Genomic DNA, 27221 nt, shown 5'->3' with positions numbered 1-27221 from the left:
ATCCTTATGATTGTACATGAGGTAGAGTTACACTGTCTAAGAAAGCTTAACAAAACAGGTTACATATGGTAACATTTATTCTCAAAAAAACAAAATCCAGGTGGGTATGTATTAATGAAAGCCAACAGTTGAGCATTCATAAATAACTAAATAAGCTGTGAGGTACCCAGTCACTGCTAGAAAAAACAGTTCTAATGAGTCAAATCACACCACAGAAATAGTTTCCATTTTAAATACATTATACTGTTAAAAGATAAAACTAATTCAAAAGTTATTTTACACATGGCTCCCAGAAAATGTTTTAATAAAAGCTTGCTAGCTTCTCCAGTTATGAAAGTCAACATGTGTAAACTGCTATTTCCTTGTTTTTAAAGTATACCGGTCATAACTTTCATATATAAATACACTACCAGTACAACTCCTCATCATGTGTGATCACAAGAATGAGAAGTTATACTCCATGTATGTATGTCAAAATATACTCTACTGTCATATATATCTAAAAAGAACAGATAAAAATTTTAAAAATAAAGTATACCAGTGCTAAAACAAAAGAAATCCCAACCTAAGTAATTCTATTTTTGGTTGGCCTTCCAAGGCAGCTTTCATAAAGGATCATGATTTCTAGCTTTATAACTTCAACTTTCAGTACTTGGAAACTGTTATATTTTGTGTAATTCTTTGACACATATGTTCTACCATTGAATCTCATTTTATTCCACCCCCTATTAAGGAATAGAAAATAAGATGTCATCACATTGATTATGAAGTTTCAGTCCTAAAATCACTGTTACATTTATTGCTTCATGATATTATGTGATATTTTCTTATCAGTGCTTTGTAACTTGGGTTATATCAAGTTCATCAATATTAACTTTCAGGTGGAACCTTTCCCAAATCAGAACTGCCAGGGAGTCTAAATAATGGTACAAACCAAAAGAAAAGGAATCCGGAAACTTAGGTTCTAGTTCCAAAAGACATTGAATTTGACCCTGGGCAATCCACTTCACTTCTGTAATTCAAACTGCAATACAGATACCTGCTTCCAAAAAAAAGGAATGCTTCTAGAATAGTTTCATGTTTTGTGCTTCTCAAACAAAACAGAATTTTACAAACAGAAGGTTTTATAAAACAATCTATTCTCGGGTTCAACTTCCCAAATTATCCAGTCCAAAAGATCATAAAACTGCACTTCTTCCAAAGTTCTTACTTGCACCACTATATTACCAAATACACTGGAAGTCTTTTTCTAGCTTAAATAGAATAGTAGTCCTACCTCTACTTACTCTTAAATGTGAAGCAAGTTAATATACAGAAAAGGGAGTGAAAATTCCTCATGAATTACCATGTCAGGTAATGAAATCTATTGACAGAAGATCTGCACTACCTGCTGGTGAACTCAAAAGAGTTCTCAAACCTCCAAAATCTATTACTACTAAGAAAGGGCATAGGAAATGAAAGCGCCAAGTTAGCTCAAGAAGCTAATCCTCCACCGTCAAGATCCAATGACATGTTAGATGCAAGTCTTTAAGTTTAGCCCAACTTTGCCCCCTCTAACCAGAAAAAGAAGTGAAGTGGCAGGTATCAGAAAACTGCAGCTCATAGGGTGACAGGCTCCATCCTGAGTTCAGCGTCGGTCCCAGACCTCAAATAAGGGAGTTGGAATAGGGAAGAAGATAATTGTGGCCAAGTTTATGTATCAAGCTATACAGGCAGCGTGGCTTTCATCCCGGGAAACACACCGTCACCGGGGACTGGGTTCTCGACCCACAGGGGAAAGGAGAAAAGAAACTCAGAGAGGAAGGTGCAGCAAACGGCCCGCACCTTCACCTGACATTGTGTGGACACCATCCTCCCTCCCAAGTGTCCCAGCCCCAACCAGGACCCGGCCGGGACGCGGTCGAGTGCCTCTCGCGGCTCTACTTACTTTGTCGCTGGTGCTCTCGGTTTCGTGGTCCCCACCAGCCGCCTCTCCCTCGCGGGGTGGCGGCGCCACCGCTCCCCCGGGGCCGGGGCAACTTCCCCGGTGCCTCAGCTCCAACATCTCCCGCTCCCGCGCAGCCGTGGCGGCCTCCTCCAGAGCCACGAAATCCGAGCCGCGCGCGGGGTCTTGCTCGCTGGCCGCCTGGCCACCCCGCAGCCGCGCACTCGACGCCCGGCCGAGCCGCGACCCCTAACACCCCCCCACCATAGAGCCGCAGCCGTGCGGCGCCGGGTCACCCCCAAAACGGCATCAACGAGCGAGCGCTCGAGGCCGTCTCCTGGGAGCGCGGCGCAGACGACCGCCTCGGGGTGCTGGGTAGGCTCGGGGCACCCTGCCCAGTGGAGAAGGCGGGGACGCAGCGCGCCGCCCGTTGCCAGGTGCGCGTCTCCACGCAGAGGCCCAGGTGGGAGGGGAGGAAAGGCGAGGAGAGAAGAAGGAAGCCTGACCCGCTTTAGCGCTTCGCCCGGCACCCGCAGCCTGGGCAGGGCCACTCCCCGCCCCGCCTTCCCGGAGCCGGACTCCAGAGTCGGCAGGTCCCGGCCCCCCCCAACACCTTTCTCGGGTTCCTGCCTCCCGCAGCCAGGTCACGCGCCGTAGGCCCCGCCCCGCCCCGCCCCTCTGCGCTGCACTGCGGTTCCCACAGCCCCGCCTCCCTCGCGGCGGTGACGTCACGGTTCCGAGTCCCCCGCGGCCCCGCCCCCGTCTCCGCGCGCACAGGTGGGGGCTTTGAAAAAGGTGCGAGAGGCTGGGGGGCTCGGAAAGGGTCCGGGAGTGGGAGGAGGCATCAGCTCGGTGCGTGCCACGAAGAGTGCGAACTTGAAGCCTCGTCCCAGAGTTACTGTGAGAGCTGGAAGAACTACTCCAAGACGCACGGTAAATCTGGTAAACAGGGGCCGCGCGCAGCAGTGTTCCCTTCAAGGGACTCCGCGGCCGACTCCGCGGCCGACTCCGCTTGACACACTGCGGTGTTTCGGAGGCTCAGAGGCGTCCAGAAGCAAAAACTTGTCTGGCAGGACAAACTCGTTGGCTCCGCTGCATTCCTGCCCTGTTTCATCACCTTGAAAAGAGGAGATACAGTCGCCTTGCTGGGCTTGTGGGTCTGGGTTGGTCAAGAGTTTTAATCACAAACATAAGTCCTGTCTTCGAGAAATTCAGTTCTGAGTCTCACAAAATTTCACCACGTAGGGTCCTGAGAAAGCCTTAAATGCCTAGGGTGCAGTTCCCAACCAGCTAGACTCAGCAGTTATGAGTCTTGGGCTGCTAAAGTTGAAACAGGGAGCATAACACCCGCATTAATTCCAGTCCAAACCCTGTTACAAGGTGATTAGTTTTATTGACATGTATCTGACACCTGGTTATCGTGACAAAAATGACAAAAAGGGGGGGGGGATGTGCTTCACATACACAGGACAGCTTTCGAGAAGAATGCCCTTACTTGCGTGCGGTGGTGCAAGGCTGAAATCCCAGCGACTCAGGAGACGGAGGCAAGAAGATTGTACAAGAGGGTTGTAAGTTCAAGACCAGCCTCAGCAATTTCGTGAGACTGTCTCAAAATTTAAAAAATGGGTGTGGGGTGTAAGTCAGTGGTAAAGCGCCGTGGGTTCAATCTGCAGCATCAAAAAAAAAAAAAAATTAAAAAGAGAGAGAGAAGAAAACCAAAAGTCACAAAGTAGGATGCGTTAAAAAGCAGAACATAGGGACACCATTATACTTCACCAAACAGACTTTTTAAAGCTGTGAGTTCAGTTTGGGTTGCTACTTTTTCAAAAGAATATAGGGAAACTATAGCTTATTAACTTACTGGAAGAGTAACAAAAATGACAAGATGAAAAATGCTATGAGCTGTGAACATGATGTAATTGTCATTAGGAACAGAAGAGAAGATTATGGGTGACTAGATTAATCAATTGTTCTTTTTTTTTTTTTTTTTTTTTTTGGAGGACCAGAAATGAAGGACTGCCTAATAGGAAGATAGCCAAAGTAATAGCTACAGAAAATACTAAAGGCAGTAGTGAGGTTTCCATCTCTGGCTACCCCACAGCACAAAGGATGAAAAGTGTTCCATTCTAACCTCCCTGGAAGTCAAGTGTGGGGTTCTAGTTCCACTGATGCACCTAATTGGCTAGGTGTCCTCTGGTAAATGGTTAGGCAATATGGTTCCAGCTATAAAACAAGAAGAATGACTTCTGTGGTCCCTTCCAACTCTCACATTATCAGAATTCAGCCCTTCCTTTCCCTAGTACTTTAAGAGAAGGGGACCCAGCATAGCAAGCTACCTGAACTGAACACCTTCCTCTTTCCCTTTTACCCTGTCGACCCCTTAGCTCCTTTGGTTTTCTTCTTCTTTTCTAGCAAGAGTAATAGAATCCTGGCAGGAGGGAAGAACAGAGGACAGTAGCTCAAAATGGAAGAGAAATAATATTTCTCCACCCAGGAAACAGAACCAGTGCAAAGAACACCAAATAGAGTGCTTTACTCCTTTACCTCACCCCTTCCTTAAGCTCCACCACTTCCTGTATTTTAGCTGAGATAGCATTTTCTTTCAGTCTTCATTATAGTTATTGCCTCTGTTGAGCAATTAAACTGAGCCCAGGCAGCAAGAACCACAATTGAAGCTCTTACCCAAGGGCCAGCCCCACCAAGCTTAAGTGGTCAGGGATGTTTGCTAAAGAAGTGAATGAAGAAATGAATGAGCAGCAGAGATGTAGCATAAAAAGGGAAATATATTTAGTATTTACATTTTTAATAAAAGGATCTATGTTAGACTTACAAAGGTACAATTTTCTTCATAGTTTATGTAAAAAAAGAAAAAGAATTTTGATATATATTAAAGGGGTTCTAGTAATGACTTCTGCATTTTATTTAAGATCTATTACAGTATATTCAAGCACAACTGGCCTTGCTGAAATGTTTTCATACTTTTCCAATGTCTTTTTTCTCTTCTTCTTTTCCTTTTCCCCTCCCCCCACTTTTTTTTTCCATTCAGAGAATTTAAGATCTCCAAATGTATTGCATTTGTGTTTCCATGATACAAAATCTGGGATGCAATGGTTTCTAAGGTCTCACCTATTCATTTTACTAGAATTTAACCTAGTAAAGGGCTTCTAGGAAACCCCAAGCACAAGCATGAGTTTAATGACAGGAGATATTTAGCCATTACATATTTCTTGAGTGATTTAAAGATTTACACTTTGGTGGTCTTGGAATTATTTATAACTCTTAGCAAAGGATTTTCCAGAGGGGTAAGAGAGAGTGCTAACATGGTTATTTGTATGGTGTCTGTTTTAGCTAGACTTTTTTTAATGTCTTTATTTATTTATTTATCTATTTATTTATTTATTTTTATGTGGTGCTGAGGCTTGAACCCAGCGCCTCACATGTGCTAGGTGAATGCTCCACCGCTGAGCCACAACCCCAGCCCCTAGACTTTTTGTTTTTACCTTCTCTTTTAATGGAGAGACCTGTTATCATTCTTCTCTGAGTACCCTCAGAAGTTTGCCGGACTGATAATCATTCCCCTCTCATGTGGGCACTGAAGCTGCTTTCCACATCAGAGGCTCACAGGCGCCTGGCTGGAGTGTCCCCAGTTTGCCAAGGGAAGAAGAATCTTCCTTAGACAACCATTTCCAGTTACTTGGATACCCACATTATAGCTTTTGTTGCTTGGCCTATTTTTCCTCTGTTGCCCTCTGTCAACTCTGCGTATAAGTTAGAGGTATAGCCAATTTAGGCCTACAGAGAGACATTTTGTGGGGAAAACTTGAGGGACCATTTATGTGTATATTCTTATCTTTACTAAAACTATACAAAAGAACAATAGTATACTATCAAGTTTTATAGTGAGAGGGCATCGGAGGAAAGTGCAATGGTATAGTTAAAAACATGGGATTTATATACTGACAATCCTGGGTTTAGGCCATAGTTCTGCCATCTTCTAGCTTTGAAATAATTTAGCTCATGCAGCATTCTCATCAAAGGCAGCTGAAGCTACATCCTAAATGACACGCCCAAAGCTGAAGTAATAATTCTTCACAAAGCACCTTCATATACAGCATTTCATTTGTTTCACTCACCATAAGATAGCCATTGCAAATATTATTCCCATTTTACAAGAAAAAGAACTGAGACCCAGAATGATATACAAGTTTACAAAGCAAATATGGGATTGAAATGTAAGTTTGAATACTTCAAATTCTGCCTGGTCCATGATGTAAATGAACAGTAACAGAAATTACTAACATCTGAGGGGTTTTTATAAAGTACATGGATTCTGGAGTCAGCCTGAGTTCAAATCCCAGATGTGCTGCCTACTGGCCTTGGTCAAGTTTCAAAACCTGCTCTGTGTATCAGTGTCCTCATGTGTAGTAAAATGAGAATAAAGGTAATAATACAATCCTTCTAGCATACTTATGATGATGAAATTGGTTAGAATATGTAAAATACTGAGAACAGCATCTGCATAGTGGAGGGCTATACAAATGTTACTTATAATAATTATTCATATTATTGAAAACTGAATTCCCCAAGGAGAACAATATTAGACCTCCAAACTCACTGAAATACCCTAGAAAACCTTAAAGAAAAAACCGGATATTTTATTATTGCTTTGGGGAGGAGGGTAGAAATTAGGAACTGGGGTAGGGTAACTTTACAAACAAGAACAAAGAAATCACCAGTCCACCAAAATAATTTGTGTCTTATCCTTGGAATCAATGAAATTGGCATTTCCCATTGTCAACTGGAATCAGTTACTAATATGTATATGGATAACGAGTGTGGAATTCCTTACATTTCTAGCTTCTTCACCAAATCCTGATAACTCTAGGCAAGTTATATTTTGGCCACTAAATTCCTATGGAAAATAGGCAGCATAATCTATCGGTAAATTCACAAATCATGTCAAAGAATGGTGTACCTAAGTGTGATTGATATAAGGTGCATAATTTTAGCAAAAATAGAAGTGTTATAGTTTAAAATACATAAAAAGATATGGGTATATGTGCACCTTTGATACTGCATTCATGTATTTTGTTATTGACTATGGCTGGATTTATGTACTTTTTGAAGTGGAACAGATTGGTAACTGTCCTTGGAAGTTTGGATCACTGAGTTTCTTCCAATCATACCAATTATCTGGTTTAACAAATTGCTGAAATCCAGAGGTAATGGTCAAGGTTCTTAGATACAGAAAGAGAAACATCATGGCTGATTGTGATAAGAAAACATTGTGACATAGTTTTGATTACTATAGTTTAGATCTCAAATGTCCCCCAAGGGCCCTTGTCTTAAAGGCTTGGTCCCCATCCTGTGGCACTGTTGGGATGTTATGGAATCTAGTAGAAGAAAGGTCATTAAAAGTGTGTCTTCAAGGAGATACTAGGGACCTCCCCCCAACCTTGCTCTCCAGCCACCACAAGGTGAAAATCTTTGCCAAATCTGCTTCTTATCCTGATGTTGCCTCACCTTAGGCAAAAGGTATGGGGCCAAGCAATCATGGACTGAGATCCTGAAACTATGAACCAGAATAAATCTGTCCTCCTTTTTAGTTGATTTTCTCAGGTATTTTGTCACAGTGATGGAAAGCTTACAAGCATAAGTATTTATTTATTCTTTTAGCAGTACATAAAATAAGGGTTAGTTTCAAAGTTAGTTTCTGAAAGACTAATAACCACACATATGGTTCTTGTTAATAGCAATGTAAGTGATTTTTGTTTTATAGAGAATATAAATCATTTTAAATCACAGTCCTTTCTGAGCTAATATTAATATCTCTCTGGTTCCCTCATTAACTAATGAATTAAATAAAATCTTTGTCATGTGTTCATTTTATATTTGTATCAAATTTATACTTTTACCCATCTGGAAATTGTACTTTATACAGAGTAATAATGTATATCTGTTTTCATTCAATAGATTCATCTATTTATGGAAGAAGTCATAACACAGTTCCAGGTACTTTATGGAATATATATGTATGTATATATGTATGTGTGTGTGTATACACACATACACACATACATATATACATATATATATACACACATACATACACATTTATATGTGTATATGTATGTGTATATATATATTCCATAAATATATATATTCCTTATATATATAACTTTGAGTTTATAGTAACATAATATCCACTTTCTATTTTCCTAGAAACATATTTCTTTCTCCAGAAATAACTAATATTATTAACTAATCTTCCATTCAGATCTTTTTCTATGCTTTTATGTACTTAATAGTATAAATGCACATGTATACACCCTATGTAATGTTTAGTAACATAATTTTGTTTAACATGTTTCAGAGTGCTTTTGTATTAGTTTCCAAATATATTCCTCATTATTTTAAATTATTACATATACTTGTTTTACAGATGCATCTTACTTAGCCATTTCCCTACTGATGGACAATTACAGATTTTCCCCAAATTTTATAATTATTAAAATAATGCTGCGATAAATATCTTTGAACATATACCTATAACACATATGCAACTCCATAGATATTTAGACATGGAATGATAAGGTCAAAGAAAATATGCAATTAATACTTTGATATATTCCATTAAATTTCCCTCCAAATGATTATACCCATTTTTATATGTTGATGAATGTAGTTCCTCTGAGGATGGTGTGATGAGATATATAGGCCATTAACTTGCACCTTTAAATTGTCTGATGTATGGTCTGGTGAGGGCCTTCTTCCTGCTTTGCAGATGGCATCCTCTAATTGTACCCTCACAGGATGGAGAACAGAGTGGGTGGGAATAAATGAGCTCTTTAGTCTGCCTGTCTGTCTGTCTGTCTGTCTTTGTGTGTGTGTGTGTGTGTGCACGCACTGGGGATGGAACCCAGGGGCCCAGGGGCCTCACACAGACTAAGCACACACTATCACAAAGCTACCCCACCAGCTGCCCTCATTGTATCTTCTAAGAGTGCCTTAGTCTGGCTGGGCACAAATAACCAAGCCTTCACAAAGCCTTGTAGGTTCAAACAGCAACTCTTTATTCCCAAACTCTCACCGGCACTCTATACACACTTCCCCGGGAACACACTCCCTCCACCAAGCTCCAGTGCCAATTCTCCCAGAACCCCTGGAGAACTCAATAGGAACTCCCAAGTAGGAACCCCAGGCAGCAGGATCCGCCCTAATCCCAGCAGGATCCGCCCTAATCCTGGAGCAGGGTCACCTTTCAACCATTCCCTCTAGCAAAATGCCAGGCATCATTCCAACTAAACTGTGGCTCTCAACATAAGGGCACTAATTTTCCATTATGGGAGTCCCTCTTTTATGACCAAATTACCCAAAAGCTTCACCTCCTTATAGGGTCACATTGGGGGTTAGAGTTTCAACATATGATTTTGGGGATGACACAAACATTTAGTCCATTGCTATTTGTTTTAAAAGTTGTTTATTTAATTACTTTCTTTTTCAGTGTTGGAGATTGAACCCAGGGCCTTATGAATGCTAAACAAGCACACTACTGCTGAGATATATACACAGTCCTAATAAATGTTTGGATTTTAGCCTGATGGCAAAAATCCCTGCTGATAGTGGTATGGGGAAAAGGTAAGAGGAACCAGTTCTCTGAAAGAGACCGGGTGTCCCACATGCAGTCCTAAGGCTTCTATAGCCTTCTTGCTTTTGTTAACCTAGAGCCTAGATATTCTTTGGACTCCCTGGGGAGAAGAACTGTTCTCTACAAAAGCCTTCCTCCTGTGGGATTTTCCTTTGTACTTTTTGTTTTTCTTTGTTATTTTAAATTCACCTACTTTTTTGTCTCCAAGAATTCATAAAATGTTGTGGCCCACTGATGAGACTCTTATTCTTCAGTGCTGTGGTAGATGCATTTATTTTCAAAACATATCATCTCAAAGGACTCACAGGCCAGAATAGAGGTTACATTTACTGAGTCTTAATCTTGATTTAATTACTGTCTTTCCTTAGATCAGTGCTTCTTAAACTATTTGTGGTGAGAGACCACCTCTTTCTCCAATTTGTTATATTTGTTGTTGTAAAATACCATAAACATGAATTGCTAGAAAAATAAAGCAGACCAAAAAAAAAAAAAAAACCAAAGACATACAAACTACAAGTTCAAACTCATTTTTGCAAAATTCAATGATAATTACTGTCAGATAACTACAAAATCTCTCTTATGAGGGCTGGGTACAGTGGTACATGCCTGTAGTCCCAGCTCTTTGGAAAGATCACTTGCGCCCAGTAGTTCAAGACTAGCCTGGGCATCATAGTAAGACCCTATCTCGAAGCAAACACACAAAAAAGCAAAAAACAATAAAACAAATAACTTACATCAAATCTGTTTCAGTTTCTGAACTTGTCATTGATCAGTAATAATGGTTCACAAACCACTAGTGATCCAGAGAACTAATATGGAATATCAATTAGATGTTTAGAGACAAAACCAAAAAGGATTACAAAATCTCTTGATAGTATCAGCATGTAAAGAGATAATTATTCTATAATAAGTAATATAATAGGTATTAATGAAAAACTACACTGGTGTACCCACTCTTTGAAACGAAGGACACAATCCTATGATATTTGAGTCACCTTCCCTTTTCTTCCTTTTCCTTGAGCAATAGCACAAGTTTGCAGTCAAAATATCTCTATTTAACTGTCCTATAGAATCTAAGAAGTCTTACTGCATTCTTTCACTTTGTCCTGTCTCCATGACTTTCGAATTTGGAGTGTTTCTGCTTGTATAACCCCACTATTATAGTTTGGATATAAGGTGTCCCCCAAAAGTTCATGTGTGAGACAACAAAGGAATGTTCAGAGGTGAAATGATTAGATTATGAAGCCGTAAACTAATAGGTGGATTAATCCATTTGTAGATTAATAATTTAAAAGGACTACTATACTTGGTGGTAACTGTAGACAGGTGCGAAATGGCTGAAGGAAGTAGGTCATTGGGGGCATGCCTTTGAGTTTATAGTTTGTCCCTGGCACATGTGTGCTTGCTCTCTCTCTCTCTCTCTCTCTCTCTCTCTCTCTCTCTGATTCCCAGCTGCTTTATGCTGAGTAGCTTTTCTCCACCATGCCCTTTTGCCAAGGTGTTCCACCTCACCTTGAGTCCAGAGCAATGCAGTCTGCCAACCATGGACTGAGACCTCTGAAATCCTGAGCTATAATAAACTTTTCTTCCTCTAAATTGTTCTTGTCAGGTATTTTGGTCACATTGACAAAAAGCTGACTATCACACCATGATTTCATTATCAAGTCATATTCCAGCCACACCTTGGTATTCTCCTCCAAATGTGCCTTCTCATTTTTGCAATATGGGCTAGCTGAGGGTTTTACAAATCTTGAAGTTATGGTTCTTGTTTACATACAACTTCTTCAATTCATTTCTTCTCACATTTTACTAGAAAGAGTTAAGAAGAACCAAACTGCTCCTTCAGTATTTTGCTTAGAAATATCCTCAGCTAAATATCCAATTACTTACAACATCATCACTCACAAGTTCTACCTTCTGCAATACACTAGAATGCAACTCAGCCAACTTCTTCACCACTTTATGACAAGGATCACCTTTCTTCCAGTTTCCAATAATATACATTCCTCATTTCTGAGGCATCATCAGCATGAACTTTAACATTCACCTATTTCTATCAACATTCTGTTCATGATTATTTATATAATCTCTAACAAGATAGAGGATTTCTCTCTCTCTCTCTCTCTCTCTCTCTCTCTCTCTCTCTCTCTCTCTCTCTCTCTCTTTTTTCCTGAGCCCTATTAGAATCACCTCTATGGTCCATGTTTCTATCAATAATCGCTTCATGGCACTCTGAACTTTTGTTAGGATACATTTCAAAGTTTTTCTGGCCTTTATCTATCCCCCAGTCCCAAAGCCTCTTCCACATTTTTAGGAACCTGTAAGACACCCCACTCTCAGTACAAAATTTTTTGTTAGCTTTGGTTGCCATGACAAAATAACTGGGTGGTTCACATGATAGAAATTTCTTTTCTCGAAGCTCTGGAGGCTGTAGGTCAGGATCATAGTGCCAGCATGATCATTTTCTGGTGAAAGCCCTCTGCTTGGCTTCCTTCTTGCTATGTCCTCACATGATGGAGAGGGAAGGAAACCTCTCTGGTATCTTTTCTTATAAGGGCACTAATCCTAAGAGAAGATGGCCTCACTCTTATTACCTCATGGAATCTCAATTATTTCTCATTTCAGAACAAAATATTTAAGAGACAATAAGAAGTGGAATCAAAATGTATTGTCGACCAACTGCATATGGAGACAGGAGTCGGGGGTTTCAGAACAATGGGCATGTTTTCTACTTGGTTAGCTAGGTGGTTGCTGGGGTCATTCCTGGAAGCAAATAGGTAGAATTGGAGGAAGACAGGGAAGAAAAAAATACTGAACTACCTAGTAAGTTCCAATTTGAATGATTTTGGGCATTCAAATTTTGAGATAATAATCCACACTGAAGTGAAAATGTTGAGGTCACGGGAGTTGTGTGAGACCTGGTATAAGCAGGGGAACAAAGACCGAAGGTAAAGATGAGAAATTGACAGCCTAGAGGTGAAGCCTGGAGTAGAGAGACTGGAAAACATCCTTCCAAGAATGAGTGTGCATCTGAGTATGGTGGCACTTGTCAGTGACTCAGGAGGCTGAGGCAGGAGCATCAGAAGTTCAAGGTCAGTCACTGCAATTTAGCAAGAATATTTAAAAAAAAAAAAAATGTCTGGGGATGTGGACTCAGTGTTCCTGGATTCAATACCCAGTAACAGAAAAAGAAGGAAAGGGAGAAAGGAGAAATAAGAAAGAAGGAGGAGGAAGGGGGAGGTGTGGGGGAAGGGGGGAGTGGGGGAGGGGGAAAGTGCAAATGCAAAGGCCTAAGTGGAAACCACAATAGGCAAAGAAAGAGGTTAGAAGACAGTCAGACTGTCAGCATACCATGGAAGCAAAAGAAAATTCTAACCCATTATTTAACAAGTGGTCTTCAATGAGTTTACATAATGCCTCTAAGTATAGGGATAGTAGATCTGAAAATTGTGTGGGAATTCAATATTTAAAAGATATATAAAATTGTATAAGAAACACTTAACAGAGCCTAGTAGACCATAAGGACTGTATGCTTGTCAGCCCTTGTAACTCTGGATTCTCAGATGCATAAGGCCTTGATTCTAGGGTCCACCTAATCTTGACTTGATTTCTTGCTGTGTGACTCTGGACAAATGAACCTCCATATATTGGTTTCTTCATTATCAAAGCATAGTATAACAACAGTACTTTGATTTTATGGCTTTGAGAATTTTAACTGAAATAATAAAGTTGTTATTTGAGCCTTACAAGTGCTAGCTGCTAGAATTGGAATGCTAGCCATCTGTTCTAGAATTTATACAGAAGGACTAGGGATGTAGCTTAGTGTTAGAACACTTACACTTACCCAATGCCCTGGGTTCAATCCCCACCACTGCCAACTAATAATGATAATTCTTACAGAAAATGGTTAAGTTGCAGGGGGCATTGTTTCACTTTAGCAATTAAAATATATCTAGACCTTTCTTACTCTGTAGTATGTTTGATGGGACTAAATTTTGAAAGCCATTATTTTAATACAATAAATATGGACTTAATCCTTCAGTGGAATTTTTTTTCCTTTGATCACCATCTCCCCAAAGCCCACCCTCCTCTGGTTTGGTAACCACCATTCTGTCTCTGAGTTCAGCATTTTAGATTCCACATGAAAGATCATGCAATATTTGTCTTTGTTGTTGTTGTTTTGGGTTCCAAGAATTGAACCCATGGGCACTTAACTACTGAGTCACATCCCCAGCCCCCCTTTTAAATATTTTATTTGAGACAAGTCCTCACTGGGTTGCTTAAGCCCTTACTAAGTTGCTGAGGCTGGCTTTGAACTTGAGATCCTCCTGACTCAGCCTCCTAAGCCGCTGAGATTACATAGGCATGCGCCTCTGTGCCTGGCAATCTTTGTCTTTCTGTTCCTGCCTTATTTCACATAATTTCCTTCAGGTTCATTCATGTCACAAATTACAAAATTTCCTTCTTCATTAAGGCTGTCTAGTATCACATTTTGTGTGTACCACATTTTCTTTGTCCACTGATGGACGCTTAAGTCAACTCCATATCTCATCCATTATGAATAATGTGGTAATGAATGTGGGAGTGGGAAGTCTCCTGAACATACTGATTTTATTACTTTGTACATATACTCAGGAGTGGAATAAGTGGGTCTGAAAGCCACTGTCTTAAGGTCCATCGGATGACTCTTGTGCTCTCTCTGCACTGTGCCCACATTGCAGGCTCAGAATCTGAGAAACTCATATCTTACCCATTTCATGATTTCCTGTCACCTCTTTTCCTCCTGAACCATAGCAGAGAACTTTAAGTTTCTGAAGAACCTGATAGTCTCAGTTGAACAGATTTTAACTGCAAGTAGATAATAGCTAACTGCCCTAATGTGGTAAAAATGTTAATCATGTAGGTATTATTTTTCTTCTCCATTTCTCTTCTTTCTGATCAAAGCCAAAACAAATATTAAATATTATCCACTGTTTCTTATGTTTGTGTTCCTTTCTTCTCCACCCACCCAGGAATGGATACGGGAATGATGTGGTTAAAAATGAAAGTTTATGTGCTTATTATGACCAGAATGTAGGCTTGCCATTCTTAGCAAATAAAAATACAGAATGCTCAGTTGAATTTGAATTTCAGTAAATCATAAATAACTTTTAGTATAAATATGTCCATGAAGTATTTGAAACATACTTATAGTATAAAATATAATTATTCAGTGTTTATCTAAAATTGAAATTGAACTGGGCATGCTATATTTTATTTGATAGCTCAACTAGACTGTGCATTCAGATCATTTTTCTTTTTTTCTTTCCTGACTTGGCATTTCAAACTAATTCAAGCTAGCAAGTCCTTGGCACAAAAATGTACAGAATGTCGTCTCTGAGATTGTGTCCAATTTGAACTCACCTGGAGATATTTATAAATCATGCTTTCTGAATATTTGATATTCTAGGCAATAGGAGGCCAGATTCCCCAACATGTGATAATGGAGCTAATACTGAACAACATTATATTTGTGTATGCTATGTCTGAATGTTAATGCCTCACTCTGAAAAATATACATATTGAAATCCATACCCCTAAGGTATGATGGTATTAAGAAATGGTATTATGCCATGGAGGTGGAACCCTCATGAATGGGATTAGTTTCCTTATTTAAAAGGCTTAAGAGATGTCCCCTTGGGGACCCCAAGACATGTGAGACACAACAAGAAGATTGTGTCCATAAGCTAGAAACTGAGCTCTCACCAGATAACCAATCTGTCTTGACCTTGGATTTCCCAATCTCCAGAACTGTGTAAAATAAATTTCTGTTGTGTTAAGCTACCTGGGTTTAGGATATTTTGTTAGTGGTGTGAATGGACTGAGACTTATAATTTGAGTCAACCATAGCTCATAGCTCTCTGGTTTCACAGTGAATTTGAGCATTCACTGACTATGTCTATTTGAAAATAAAGATCAATTCTGACATTTTTGTATATATTTAAATTAGATAAATAGCTATTACAAGCCCCCCCCCAAACCTCTTTATGTTAGTCTTAAATAGCTGATTTAACTTAACCTTCACATAAACTAATTATGTAATAAGTTTCTCACTTTTTAGTGTGACATAGTACTCTATGGATTTCAGGGCATTTTTTCTTATTATAAAACAATTAAATATATCTATTTAGAAATAAAAAGTGTTTACAATTGAAATGGATAGAATATGAGTACTAGTGGGTAATTTTGCTAATTTAGGCTTCTTTTATTCTGATAGCTCTATTATCTTTATTCACTTGGACAGTACAGAGTACCTGTTATATATCAACACCATGGACTTGTCATATAGTTATACCCCTTAACAGGTCCAAAAGAGGAATAAAAGGAATTGATTCATTGGCATTTATTTATTCACTCAACAAATATTTACTCTGAACCCAGCTGGGAACATAGTTGTATGAAAAATAACAGCTGATCTTCATTGTTTACATGTTGGTCATTTAACCCTAACAACACCCTTAATAAGTAGGAACTTCAATAATCATCACCCATTCGCATATGAGGTTGAATAACTTATCCAAAGTCACATTCCTAGAAAATGGCAGTGGCTGGATGAAACCAGTTTAGTGCTAAAGCCCACTCGCTCATATAGTACTTGTGGTTTTACTTTCTATAGCTTCAGTTACCTGTGATCAACAGGGACTTGAAAATATTAAATGAAAAATTCCACAAAAAAAGTTTTAAATTGTACACTGTTTTGAGTAGTGCAATGTATTGTGAATATATACAATGCTATATCCCAATTCACAATAATCCCTAAATTGCACACTGTTTTGAGTAGTGCATGGTTGGGAACATCTGACCCAACTATGATGTGAATCACCCCTTTGTCTAGCATGCTGTATATGTTACCCATGCCTTAGGCACTTAGTAGCTGCCCTGTTAGGTTGACTGTTGTAGTATCATAGGAGTTTATTCAACTAATACTATTTTATTTAACAATGATCTCAAAGCACAAGAATAGTGAAGTAAAGGAAACATCAGAGTAGCCAGGCACAATGTGATCCTGAAATCCTGTGATTTGGGAGACTGAGGAAGAAGGGCAGAAAGTTTGAGCGCAGCCTGGGCACTGTAGTAAGACTCTGTCTCAAAATAAAAAGCAAAAAGGGCTGGGATGTGGATCAGTGGCAAAGTGACCCTGAATACAATTTCTTATCACCATCATATAAGGAAATACCAGGGCAAAAACATGGAAGAACAGGTATACTCTGGAACAGAGATATTCTGACAATGCTGCAGGGCCTGTAGAGTTTGGTGGGCTCCCCAGTTTCAAGCATCTGCTGGGAATTTGGAATGTGTTCTCTGAGACACTGTAATTCACAGCTTCATGGTGAACAAAACAAGTAGGGTTCTTGCCCTTAGCCAGGGCAACATTCCCAGTTGCTCTTTCTTGCAATATATACACTATGTGCAAACCCCAACATTGATTAATGAAAGATAAATATACAAACTAACTTTTAACACACTGGAATATACATTTGCAAGAGTTTGTTTTTCATCTCATTAGAGAGAAGTAATATTTTTAAAAAATCAGAAGAATAATCATAAGTAGTATGGTCTAGTTGAAAGTGCTAATAAATTATGAGCAAAAAACCTAGGAAGACAGTGAAATAAAAATCAATCTGAGCATTTCATGAAACTTTTCTTATTAACATGGCATCTTTGTAAAAATAATTCATAAATACTTGAGTTAAAAGGTGACTTCTCACCTATTCACCTGCTTTCCCTGCTAAGGACCCTTGGAGTAGATACATCTGGATATGCCAGGCAATGTAACTATCTAGTTTATCCCTTTCAGAATAATCATCTTATCAAATTTCCATGTATAGTTTACATCAAGACTTTAAAAAAAGTAGCTTTCCTGTTTTTTTATTGACAGGTATTTTTGGGGTGCTCTCCTAATTCACTGTGTGTGTGTGTGTGTGTGTGTGTGTGTGTGTGTGTTGTGCTGTGGATTAAACCTAGGGCCTTGTTCATGCAGGGCAAGCACCCTGCCAACTAAGCTATATTCCAAGCCCAACACCTATTCTTTTAAAAAAGTATTTTTATTTCATAAGAAATCCATGTGCTCCTTTAATCCTTCCATTCTCTAATTTCTGACTTCTCATTTCTGAAATGTGTTTCCTAAGTTTGTATTTTATGTACCTATCCAAACTAAATATCAAGAAATTCAAATTTGCCCGGATAAGAACACATACATACACAATCATTACCTTATAAATGAAAGACTTATTTATAGCATTACTTTAAAGATCAAGTTTCTCTTGGCTTATTTAAAATCTTGTTCTAAACGCATATACTTAGAACACACACACACACACACACACACACACACACACGTTTTGTAATCTGAGTCCATCGGGCCTCAGGAGAGTCAAACTTTTTAATAGTACTAGATTTGCCCTTGTCATCATTGCCAGTGTGTGAGAGGGCAGTAATTGTAACCTTAGGGGAACGAAAAGGAAACCCAGAGGCAGGAAGATGTGACCTGACAATTTCAGCATTTTGTGTGATTGGCTTTTATCAGCTGACTATGGTAAGGCTGTGCAATCCAGTGGTTAGGGGCACAGGCTTCTCTGGCAGGTAGCCCTAGCTTGTAATTCTGGCTTTTTTACTTCCCTGACATGTGCCTCTAGGCACACTATTTAATCTCCATAAGCCTGTTTTCTCGTCTGGTAAAATTGAACCAATAATACTATAGACCTCACAAGATTGGTGTGCAATTTGTAATATAACAAATGCGTTCTGTTTATCCCAGCAGTTAAGACTTGTTACCATTCTAATTAGCAATTTCATTCAGGCCAGTTATGGCTCAACTGTGCAGAGGAGGGAAAAAAAAGTGTTATATAATTGTATCTGGTGAGATGTTATCACTTAAACATGTTATTCCTGTTTTCATAGGCTGCTCCCAGTGCCGCATGTAATTTGCTGTTCTGAAAAGTCCTTCAGTAAAAACAGTAGCTCTTTCAAGGAGAAAGTTAAAAGCAGATCCTTGCAGCCTGATTTCTCTAAGCCCATTTCAACATGTTTATCTGCAAAAAGTTTTCTTCTTCTTGAGCCTTTGCAATTCAAAAGAAAAGACTGAACTAAAGAATATGGGCTCTCTGTGTGAAGGAGAAACAAAAGAAAGAATGGAAGGGCTCTGGGGTTCTCACTTTCACTCCCCTGCTGGCTGATCTTCAGACTCACCCAGAAACAAAGATCCTTATCTAGCCCAAGAACCAAAACCCACAAATCAATGTGTTTCCAATGGTGAGATGAAAGGAAACAGCCAAGGGTGGGAGAGGTGGTTTCATCTTCATTATTTGATTTGTTTTTCCTGGCCAAAATTGAAGTGAATTTTATGGGGTTTTGGTTGGTTTGTTTATTAACTCTTGCCCTTTAGGATAGTTTTTATCTTTTGTCAGGATTTGGATTTGCACAAGATATAAGAAAACACAAAGTATTGACTATTAAGACAACATAAACCCACTAGGAATTTTTTTGGAAAATAAAGAAAAGCATAAAAAAAGAAAATAAGTCATCCCCCTGCAAAGCTAGTGACCTAAGTTAATCATTACTGATCTTTGGCATATTTTCTTTCCAGTTTTTGATGGTATTTTTATGAGTATTTTTTTTTTTTCCCCTGTGCTGGGGATTGAACCAGAGCTTCCACATGCTTAAGCAAAAGCTCTACCACTGATCTGTACCTCTAGCCCCTGGTACTTTCACCTCTAAAATACATATATATGTTCATGCACTGCATTTTAATTGCCCTCCTTCATTTAATATTATATCTATCATAAGCATTTTCCCAAGCACAATTTTTTTTTTCAGTACAGGGGATTGAATGTAGGGCCTCATATATGCTAAACAAGCATATTGTTTTTGCTTTTTTGGTACCAGGGATTAAACCCAGAGGCACTTAACCACTGAGCCATATCCCCAGCCTTTTTATTTTTGAGGCAGGGTCTCACTAAGTTGCTGAAGCTTCCTTTGAATTTGTGATCCTCCTGTTTCAGCCTCCCAAATTGCTGGGGTTATAAGCATGCACCACCACACCCAAACATAAATCCAAGTGATTCAGAAGGCTGAAGTAGGAGGATTGCAAGTTTGAGGCCAGTCTGGACAACTTAATGAGACTCTGTTAAAAAAAAAAAAAAAAAAAGGCTGGGGATATGGCTCAGGTAGAAGATCCCTGGGTTCATTCCCTAGTATGAAAACCAACCAACAAACAAACATGTTTAAATAGAGATGCTTATTGCAATATGACCTATAATAACACTTATCAAAAAGATCTTCACCATGCCCTTATTTATTAAGTGAAGTTGTCAGTAAGCCTAAACACATCATATGATATTACTTAACTAGGAAATTCAGGCCACCAATTCCAGCATTCCATGTCTGCTGGCTAAGCCTTGTCTCATAGTAGCTTACATGCCTCACAGTAGCTTACATGAGTAGGAAATGAGAACCTGTGCATAAAGAGATGTCCTGGTACCCAAGAAATTATGATAAGGGAAGCATTTTCCTTACTTTAAAGCCTGTTAAAGGGTCATTGGCACTACTTTTGTTGTGTTTAAATTTTTTTTAGTTTTTAATTATTTACTTTGTCCATAGAGAGACCATGATATTTCTCAATTTCTATAAACATTTTGTTTACAGGGTATGGATAAAATTAATTGTGATGTTGGGGGAAAATTGAAGTAATGTGGATTTAGAGAAAAGCTATCCCAAAATGTTTAGATGTAAAAGGAAGAAATCTAAAGAAAAAATACAACAAATAATTCACATTAAACTAATTCACATGATTAGTTTAGGTGACTGGCTATGAATTAAAGTGTTTTAACTTCCATTTTTGGCTATTATTCCTTAATGAGGAAAACAGAGAGGACTTTTGAAGACTGTTACACAATGAATCCCTGGCTAATGCCATTCTAATCTTTCTCAGCTCCTTGGAATGAACCTGATTTGATGAATGGTTTGATAAAATGGATTTGCTTTGAAATAATCCAGTGGAGTAGGTGGAGGGAAGTAGTGGGTGTATATTAAACAAGATTGGTACATGTTGATAATTATTAAAACTGGTTTGATAGATTCATTCTATTATATTTTTGAAAAATTCTATGATTGAATATAAAAAATAGAAACTACTTTGTATAAAATGGACTTTATGGGTCTGAAGACCTAAGAAGAGAATACTACAGGGACACAGCCACATCAATGTTTATAGCAGCACAATTCACAATAGCTAGAATGTGGAACCAACCTAGATGCCCTTCAATAGATGAATGGATTAAAAAAATGTGGCATTTATACACAATGGAATATTACTCAGCACTAAAAAATAATAAAATAATGGCATTATGCAGGCAAATGGATGGCATTAGAGCAGATTATGCTAAGTGAAGCTAGCCAATCCCTAAAAAACAAATGCCAAATGTCTTCTCTGATAAAAGGGGGGTGAGTCAAAATGGGATAGGGAGGAAGAGCATGAGAAGAAGACTACCACTAAATAGGGAAGAGAGGTGGGAGGGAAAAAGAGGGAGAAGGGGAGTTGCACAGAAGATGGAAGGAGAACCTTATTGTTATATGGAATACATATATAATGTTGTAATGAGAAAAAGAAAAAAAAGTGTGTCATATTAGATTGGATAGAGAGAAAGGATGGGAGAGGAGGGGAGGAGTAGGGAGGATAGGAAGGGCAGCAGAATAGAATAGACAATATGATTGATGTATGTACATTCCATGTATGCATTATATGTCAAATTACATTCTGATGTCATGTATGACTAAAAAAGTAAATAAAAATTTAAAAAAAGAAACATAAAAAAATAAAATAAAATGGACTTTATGGGCATGGGAATGTAGCTCAGTGGTAGAGCACTTGCTTAGCATGTGTATGACCCTGAGTTCAGTCCCCAGCACCATAAAAAGAAAAAGGGACTAATATACTTTGAACTTCGTTACAATCTTTATTCTAAAAGAATAATTATATAAAAGTTACTAAAAAATGAAGGTAAATGTACAGAATTAATTTTGTATATTTATGATACACATGATACCCAGTTAACAGGGTGACTGTATATGCTCAGTACAGTTCTGGTACATGCTGTGCCTGGCGTAACTTGTGTGTGTGCATGTGGCCCTGGGGAATGAACCGAGGGCCTTGAGCATACTAGGCAAGTGCTCTTATCATTGAGCTACAACTCCTAGTCCTTGCATAAATATTATAGTGTTCCCTTTCACTCTCAAAGGTGAACTAAAGATCATATGCTAAGTAGACGGAGTCAGCAAATTAGTAATTGCTTGTTCCCTACAACATCAGCTCCTATTACAACCACAACTACCTGCTTGACCCTTTAAGGCTTAGACTTATTCAACCTTCATTTTCAGATTGGTTCTAGTCAGATCAGGCCATGCTTAGTGAGTCCCTGTTTAGGAAATCTTTAGTTCATTATCAGGATGTACTCATAATTGCCCATTCTCCTGCTGGTGGGAAGAGCAGACTTTGCAGTAGAACAAGTCTGCTTTTAAACTTCGTGATTTATAAGTCATGGGATCAGGCTGAGTACCCTTAACCAGCTGTCCAATAATACTTCTACAAAAATAAAAGTGTTCTATAACTCTGCGCTGTTCAAGATGGCAACCATTAACCACATGTGGTTATTGAGCACTTGCAGTGGGGCTAGTATGAATGATAAACTTGATTTTCAGTCTTAATTAATTTAAATTTAAAAATAAATAGCCATGTGCCGAGTGGCTACTATAATAGTGCAAAACTTCTTTAAGCCTCAGTTTCTTTTCAAGAAATAGAGATAATAACATCTCTCTCCAAAGCTTTATAAGGTTTGAGAAAATGTTTCACATATAATTGACACTCAATTGTTGTTATACTTACATAGACTGCTAAGTTCTGTTCTGCAAATGAATTGTCTCTATACCTCAATGACTTTTTCTCTGTTATTGCCTCCATATGTCATTATTCACTCACAGTATTGTCAGTTTTCTGAATTTTGGCCATTCTATAGATTTATAGTGGTACATTGTTTCAATTTAATTTAACAATGATATATTATGGGGAACATTTTTCCTTATGCTTATTTGCCATCTTTTTTGGTGAGGTGTCTTTTAAGATTATTGACCCATTTTTAATTGAGTCTTTTTTTATTTTTGAGGTTTAGAAATTCTTTGCTTATTTCAGATAACAGTATATTTAATATGTTTAGGTAAATCAGATGTCTTTTCTCAGTGTGGTGTGTCTGATTCTTATGACAAGGTATTTCAGGGAGAAGTTTTAAATTTTATTAAAGTCCACCTTTTTAATAATTTCTTTCATAAATCTTGAATTTGCTGTTCTATCTAAAAAGCCATGGCCATATACAAGGTCATCTAGGTTTGCTCCTGTGTTATTCACTAGGAGTTTTCCATTTTACATTTAGGAGTACAGTCCAGTCTGAGCTAAGTTTCATGAAGGGAATAAGATTTGTCTGAATTTAGTTCTTCACACATGGATGTCCTATTATTCCAAGACTATTTGTTGAAAAGACTCTTATATTTATTTATTTTTTATTTTATTATTATTTTAAAATTTGAATTGTAATGTATTTATTACTTTTATTTTTTAATTAATTTTTTATCTGTTTTAATTAGTTATACATGACAGTAGAATGCACTTATATACTTTGATGTATCATACATAGATGGGATATAATTTCTCATTTTTCTGAGTATACATATTGTAGAATCACATTGGTCATGCAGACACATATATACATAAAGTAATAATGTCTGTTTCATTCTACTATCTTTCTTATCCCACATCCCCTGCCTTCCCCTCCTTTCACTTCCCTCTACCTAATCTAATATAAAGCTATTAAGTATTTTTTTTGCCTTTATGCATGTACTTTTTTTTTAATGTGGCATATATACACAATGGAATTTTACTCAGCATTAAAAAAGAACAAAACCACGGCATTTGCAGGTAAATGGATGGCATTGGAGAAGATAATGCTAAGTGAAGTCAGCCAATCCCCCCCCCAAAAAATGCTGAATGTTTTCTCTGATATAAGGAGGTTGACTCATAGTGGAGTAGGGTGGGATAGCATGGGAGTTATAGATGAATTCTAGATAGGGCAGAGGGGTGGGAGGGAAAGGAAGGGGCCAGGGGATTAGCAAGGATGGTGGAATGTGATGGACATCATTATACAAGTACATGTATGAAGACTTGAATTGGGTGTCAACATACTTTATATACAAATAGATACAAAAATTGTAGTATATATGTGTATTAAGAATTGTAATGCAGGACTCTTATATTTAGCTTCATTGCATTACTGTTGTTCCTTTATCAAGTAGGACCATTTATGTGGGTCTGTTTCTGGACCTGTTTTGTGTTATTTTGATCTATTTGTCTATTCTTTCATTATTACTACATTGTGTTAATTATTACAGCATAATAGTAAGTCTTTCCCTCTTCCCTCCCCTTGCTCCCTTTCCTTTGCTCTACTGATCTTTCTTCTGTTTATTTACAGTTTTTAAAATTAGTGCATTATAGATATTTAAAAAGATAAAATTTACTGCCGTACATGCATATATATACCCAGGAAAGTTTGATGAGATTCATTCCACTGTTCTTCCTTTTTCCCATCTCTCCTCCCTTCCCCTCAATCTCCTTCCTCTACTTCACTGATCTCTTCTGTTTTCACAGAATTCCCCCCACCTTTTTTTTCTTCTTTCTTATTTTGATTTAGCTTTCCACACATGAGAGAAAACATTTGACCTTTGACTATCTGGGTCTGGCTTACTTCATTTAGCATCTCCACTTCCGTCCATTTACTAGCAAATGACATAATTCTTTATGGCTGAGTAAAATTTCTTATTAATTGGGTTGTTTTTTTTTGTTTGAAGATTAATTTCTTTATACATTCTGGATATTGATCTTTTGTCAAGAGTAGCTAGCAAAGATTTCCTCCCATTTCGTGGTTTCTTTCTTCACATTCTTAATTGTTTCTTTTACTCTGTAGAAGCATTTTAATTTGATGCCATCCCATTTATATTATCTCTGGGCATTATTTCCTAAGCCTTAAAGTCCTATTGAGAAGTCATTGCCTGGGCCTATATGTTGATATGTTAATCCCACATTTTCTTCTAAGAGTTGCATGGCTTCTGGTCTAGTTCCTAGGTCTTTGATGTATTTTTAGTTGAATTTTGAGTAGAGTGAGAGATGAGGTCTGTCTAGTCTTATTCTTCTACATATGTATAAACAGTTTATAGCACCATTTGTTAAAAGGGCTGTCTTTTCTCCAATGAATGTTTTTGGTACTTTTGTCAAGGATCAGATGACCGATCAGTGTGAATTTGTCTCTCTGTCTTCTATTATATTCCATTAGCTATGTGTCTGTTTTTATACCAGTAGCCTGCAGTTTTTGCTACTATAGGTCTGTAGTGTAAGTTGAAGTCAAGTACCATGATGCCTACACCATTGTTTTGTTTTGTTTTGCTTCAAATTGCTTTGGTGATTCTGTGTCTTTTATTCTTCCAAATGAATCTTAGGACTGTTTCTCTAGTTCTGTGAAGAATATCTTTGGCATTTTGATGAAGATTGCATTGAATCTATACATTGCTTTTGGTAGTTTGGCCATTTTAACAATGACTATTTTAATAATTCTGCCTATCCATGAACATAGGTGGTTTTTTCGTCTTATTGTGTCTTCTTCAGTTTTCCATAATTTTCATTATAGAAGTCTTTCACCTCCTTGATCAGATATATTTCTATTTATTTAATTTTTGAGGGAATTTTGACTGAAATTGCTTCCTTGATTTCTTTCTCAGTGGATTCATTATTGATGAATAGGAAAACTATTGATTTTTGCATGTTTATTTTGTAAACTTCTATGTTGCTCAATTTGTTTATCTGCTCTAAGTCTTCTGCTAGAGTTTTTTTTTCTTTGTCTTCTATTATCAGCAAATAGAGATAATCTGATTTTGTCTTTTCCTATTTGTATCCCTTTAATTTCTTTCTTTTATCTGATGGTTCTGGCTAGTTTGAAAAACTATACTGAAGAGGAATTTAACATTCTTGTTTTTTACCTAATTTTAAAGAAAATGTTTTCAGGTTTTTCTTTTCATTATGATATGGACTTTGGGTTTGCCAGATGTAGCCTTTATGATATCGAGGTAAGTACTTTCTATTCCTAGGCTTTTCTATGTTTTTATTGTGAATGGGTGCTGAAATTTCTTGAAGGCTTTCTCTGTATCTATTGAGTACCACATAAAAATTAACAAATAAAATAAAGGCATTCTGTCCTTTTAAATAAAAAAAAAGATAGAAACCCCTGCTTGTTCATACAATCCATGTGAATATATTTTTCCCCATCTTTTCACCTTCAGTCTCTGGATGTCTTTGCCTATGAGGTGAGTCTCTTATAGATAGCATATTGTTGAATCTTGTTTTTAATCCAATATGCCAGTCTGTGTCTTTTGATTGATGAGTTTAGGCTATTTACAGTCAATGTTATTATTGAGATATGATTTTTATTCCCTGTAATTTTGAGTTATTTATTGTTTTTAATCTGAATTAGTATATTCTTTAATTGACTATTATTCCACTGTAGTTCTTCCTTTTGCTGTTTTTCACTTTTAGTTTTTATTTCTTCTTCATGAAATATTTTATTGAGTGTTTTGTAGTTAAGGCTTTCTAGTTGTGATTCTTCTAACTTTTGTTTATCATGGAAGGTTTTTATTTCTTTGTTGGTTCTGAAGCTTAATTTTGATGGGTATAGTATTCTTGGCTGGTATTCATTTTATTTTATAGGTTGATATATATTATTCTATGACCTCCTAGCTTTTAGGATCTAGGTTGAGAAATCAGCTGAAATCCAGAATGTTTGGCCACTAAATGTGATCTGTTATTTTCCTCTGATAGCCTTTAAAATTCTGTCCTTATTCTGTATGCTAGGCATTTTCATAATAATTTGCATTGGTATGGGTCTGTTGTAATAATCCTGTATGCCTTCTGTATTTTATTTTCCATTTTATTCTTAAGGTTTGAGAAATTTTCTGATATTATTTCAGTGAAAAGATTGTTCATTCCTTTGGTTTCTATCTCCAGCCTTCATCTATTCCAATAAATCTTAAATTTGGTCTTGTCATGTTATCCCATATTTCTTGGAAATTTTGTTCATGGTCTCTTTACATATTTTCTCCATGGTAAACTTTATTTTCAAGAGTATATGTTTTGTCTTTGTTGCCTGAAACTCTATTTTCCAAGTGGTATAGTCTGCTGGTGATTCTTTCCATTGAATTTTTAATTTGGTTTATTGTTCCTTCATTTCAAGGATTTCCATTTGATTTTCTTTTCAGAATCTCTATCTCTTTATTGAAGTTATCTTTTATTACCTGTATTTTCTCTCTGTTTTCTCTTCTTCTGTCTTTCTTTACCTTACAGATCAGTTTAACTATGAATTTCTAAATTCCTTCTCTGACCTTTCCTCCACTCTGGTGTCAGTGGATTCTGTTATTGAGCTATTTTGCTTTGTTTCAGATGTTTTGTCCCCTTGATTTTTTATGTTGTTTTTGTGTCTACCCATCTAACAGTGTGGACCTGAGGCAGTAGAACTTCTATGATGT

The 27221-nt window shown here is 37.6% G+C and overlaps 1 protein-coding gene and 1 pseudogene across 3 annotated transcripts in view; one reads left to right on the top strand and one right to left on the bottom strand.

Annotated features, from left to right (window-relative positions):
- The window catches only part of Cds1 (CDP-diacylglycerol synthase 1), a 67732-nt gene extending 65156 nt beyond the window's left edge, over positions 1-2576 (bottom strand). The window contains exon 1 of one of the 2 annotated variants that reach the window (XM_021735940.3): positions 1928-2576. In XM_021735940.3, coding sequence (XP_021591615.1) covers positions 1928-2044 — 117 coding nt within the window. In that variant the 5' untranslated portion in view covers positions 2045-2576. The remainder of the gene's footprint in view (positions 1-1927) is intronic. The other variant, XM_005339303.4, reaches the window with a different exon arrangement.
- Positions 2577-2657: 81 nt separating this feature from the next.
- The window catches only part of LOC101974433 (cysteine-rich PDZ-binding protein pseudogene), a 54019-nt pseudogene continuing 29455 nt past the window's right edge, over positions 2658-27221 (top strand). The window contains exons 1-2 of the transcript XR_013425858.1: positions 2658-2857; positions 3393-3492. The product of XR_013425858.1 is annotated as a cysteine-rich PDZ-binding protein pseudogene (transcript). The remainder of the gene's footprint in view (positions 2858-3392; positions 3493-27221) is intronic.

Source organism: Ictidomys tridecemlineatus, chromosome 9, assembly GCF_052094955.1.
Source record: "Ictidomys tridecemlineatus isolate mIctTri1 chromosome 9, mIctTri1.hap1, whole genome shotgun sequence".
NCBI lineage: Eukaryota > Metazoa > Chordata > Mammalia > Rodentia > Sciuridae > Ictidomys > Ictidomys tridecemlineatus.
Note: the sequence above shows the minus strand (reverse complement) of the source record. Positions and strands in the feature narration are given on the sequence as shown.